Raw genomic sequence first — 1,660 nt, forward strand, 5'->3', positions numbered from 1 at the left:
AGGCATTTATCACTATGAGGAAGAAGGGATTAAAGATGAATCCTTTAAAATGTGTCTTTGGTGTATCAGTTGGAAATTTCCTAGGTTTTGTTGTTCATAAAAAAGGTATTGCAATCGATAAAAGCAAAGCTGATGCAATATTAGCATTGTCTGCGTCCAAATCGAAAAAAGAAGTGCAATCTTTCCTAGGAAAGGTGAATTATCTTCGAAGGTTCATTTCGAATCTTTCTGATCGAACTCGAGTGTTTGCATCTTTAGTGAAACTAAAGAATGATTCACAGTTCGAATGGACAAATGAGCATCAGCAGGCATTTGATTCAATAAAGACTTATTTGTCTAAGGCTCCGATTATGGCAAATGTTCGTCCACATGAGCCCTTAAAATTGTACATTGGGTGTATGCTAGCCCAGGACGATGAGAATGGGAATGAACGGGCGGTTTATTACCTTAGTCGAGTGTTAACTGATTTGAAACAAAGTATTTCCCGATAGAGAAATTATGTTTATCTTTGTATTATGCTTGTATGAAGTTAAAGTGCTATATGGTTGCTAAATCGGTAAAAGTTGTAGCACAAACTGATCTCATTAAATATATGTTGAGTTTTCCAATGTTACGAGGACGGTTAGGGAAATAGATGCTAGTTTTGACAGAATTTGATTTGCAATATGTCGCAGCCAAAGCTGTGAAAGGTCAGGTTATTGCAGATTTTCTTGTTGATAATTCGAATAATCTGAATGACCAGGGGGCAAATGTACTCGACATTAAAGTCGATTATTGGAAGTTGTATTTTGATGGATCGAAGCACAAAGATGGTGCAGGGGTTGGAATTCTTATGATCTCGCCAGAAGGGATTCCATCAGAATTCTTGTTTGAACTAAAATATCCTTGTTTGAATAATATGGCAGAGTATGAAACTTTAATTTTGGGTCTAGAAATATTGATCGATAAGGGAGCTTTGGAAGTCCAAATCCTAGGGGACTCTCAGTTAGTCCTAAAACAGTTATCGAAGGAGTTTAAATGCAATAATGAGACACTGCAAAAATATTTAGCAACAGCTTGGGAGTTGTTGACTTCGTTTCGAAAAGTTTCCTTGGTTCATATTCCAAGAATTCATAATGAGATTGCTAATGAGTTAGCCCAAATTGTTTCGAGATATAGAATCGGTCCAGAAACTTTAAGGAAATTAGCTAGTATCCATCAAATTTTAGTGCCTGCGGATGAAAGGGAGGCTTTGTGTATAGGCGAGTGGGAGGATAATAATTAGAGAAAGCCTATTGCTGAGTATTTAAAGAATCCCAGTTGATAGAAAAGTAAAATTACAAGCAACAAATTTTGTGTTGATGGCTGATGAGTTGTATATGAAGGGAATCGATGGAAGTTTGTTGAGATGTCTAAGTCAAAGTGATAAAGACATTACTTTGGGCGAAGTCTACAAAGGGATATGTGGTGCTCATCAAGCTGGGAAGAAGATGAAATGGGTGCTATATCGCAATCATGTGTACTGGCCAACTATGATCAAAGATTGTATCGAATATGCAAAGGCGTGTCAGGAGTGTCAAAAGCATGGTTTGATACAACAGATCACAGCATCTGAGTTGCATTCGATTATAAAGCCATGGCCATTTAGAGGTTAGACTTTGGATCTGATTGGATTGATTCA

General features: G+C 37.1%; 1 protein-coding gene across 1 annotated transcript; it reads left to right on the forward strand.

Annotated features, from left to right (window-relative positions):
• LOC110265019 lies at window positions 635-1,264 on the forward strand. The gene has a single exon (XM_021107749.1). It carries the CDS (start codon window positions 635-637, stop codon window positions 1,262-1,264), a length of 630 nt encoding a protein of 209 aa, XP_020963408.1.

This window comes from Arachis ipaensis, chromosome B07, assembly GCF_000816755.2.
Source record: "Arachis ipaensis cultivar K30076 chromosome B07, Araip1.1, whole genome shotgun sequence".
Lineage (NCBI taxonomy): Eukaryota > Viridiplantae > Streptophyta > Magnoliopsida > Fabales > Fabaceae > Arachis > Arachis ipaensis.

Bases quoted from the DNA above. Each gene is read 5' to 3' on its own strand.
- LOC110265019 (XM_021107749.1), top strand. From the start codon at position 635: ATGCTAGTTTTGACAGAATTTGATTTGCAATATGTCGCAGCCAAAGCT.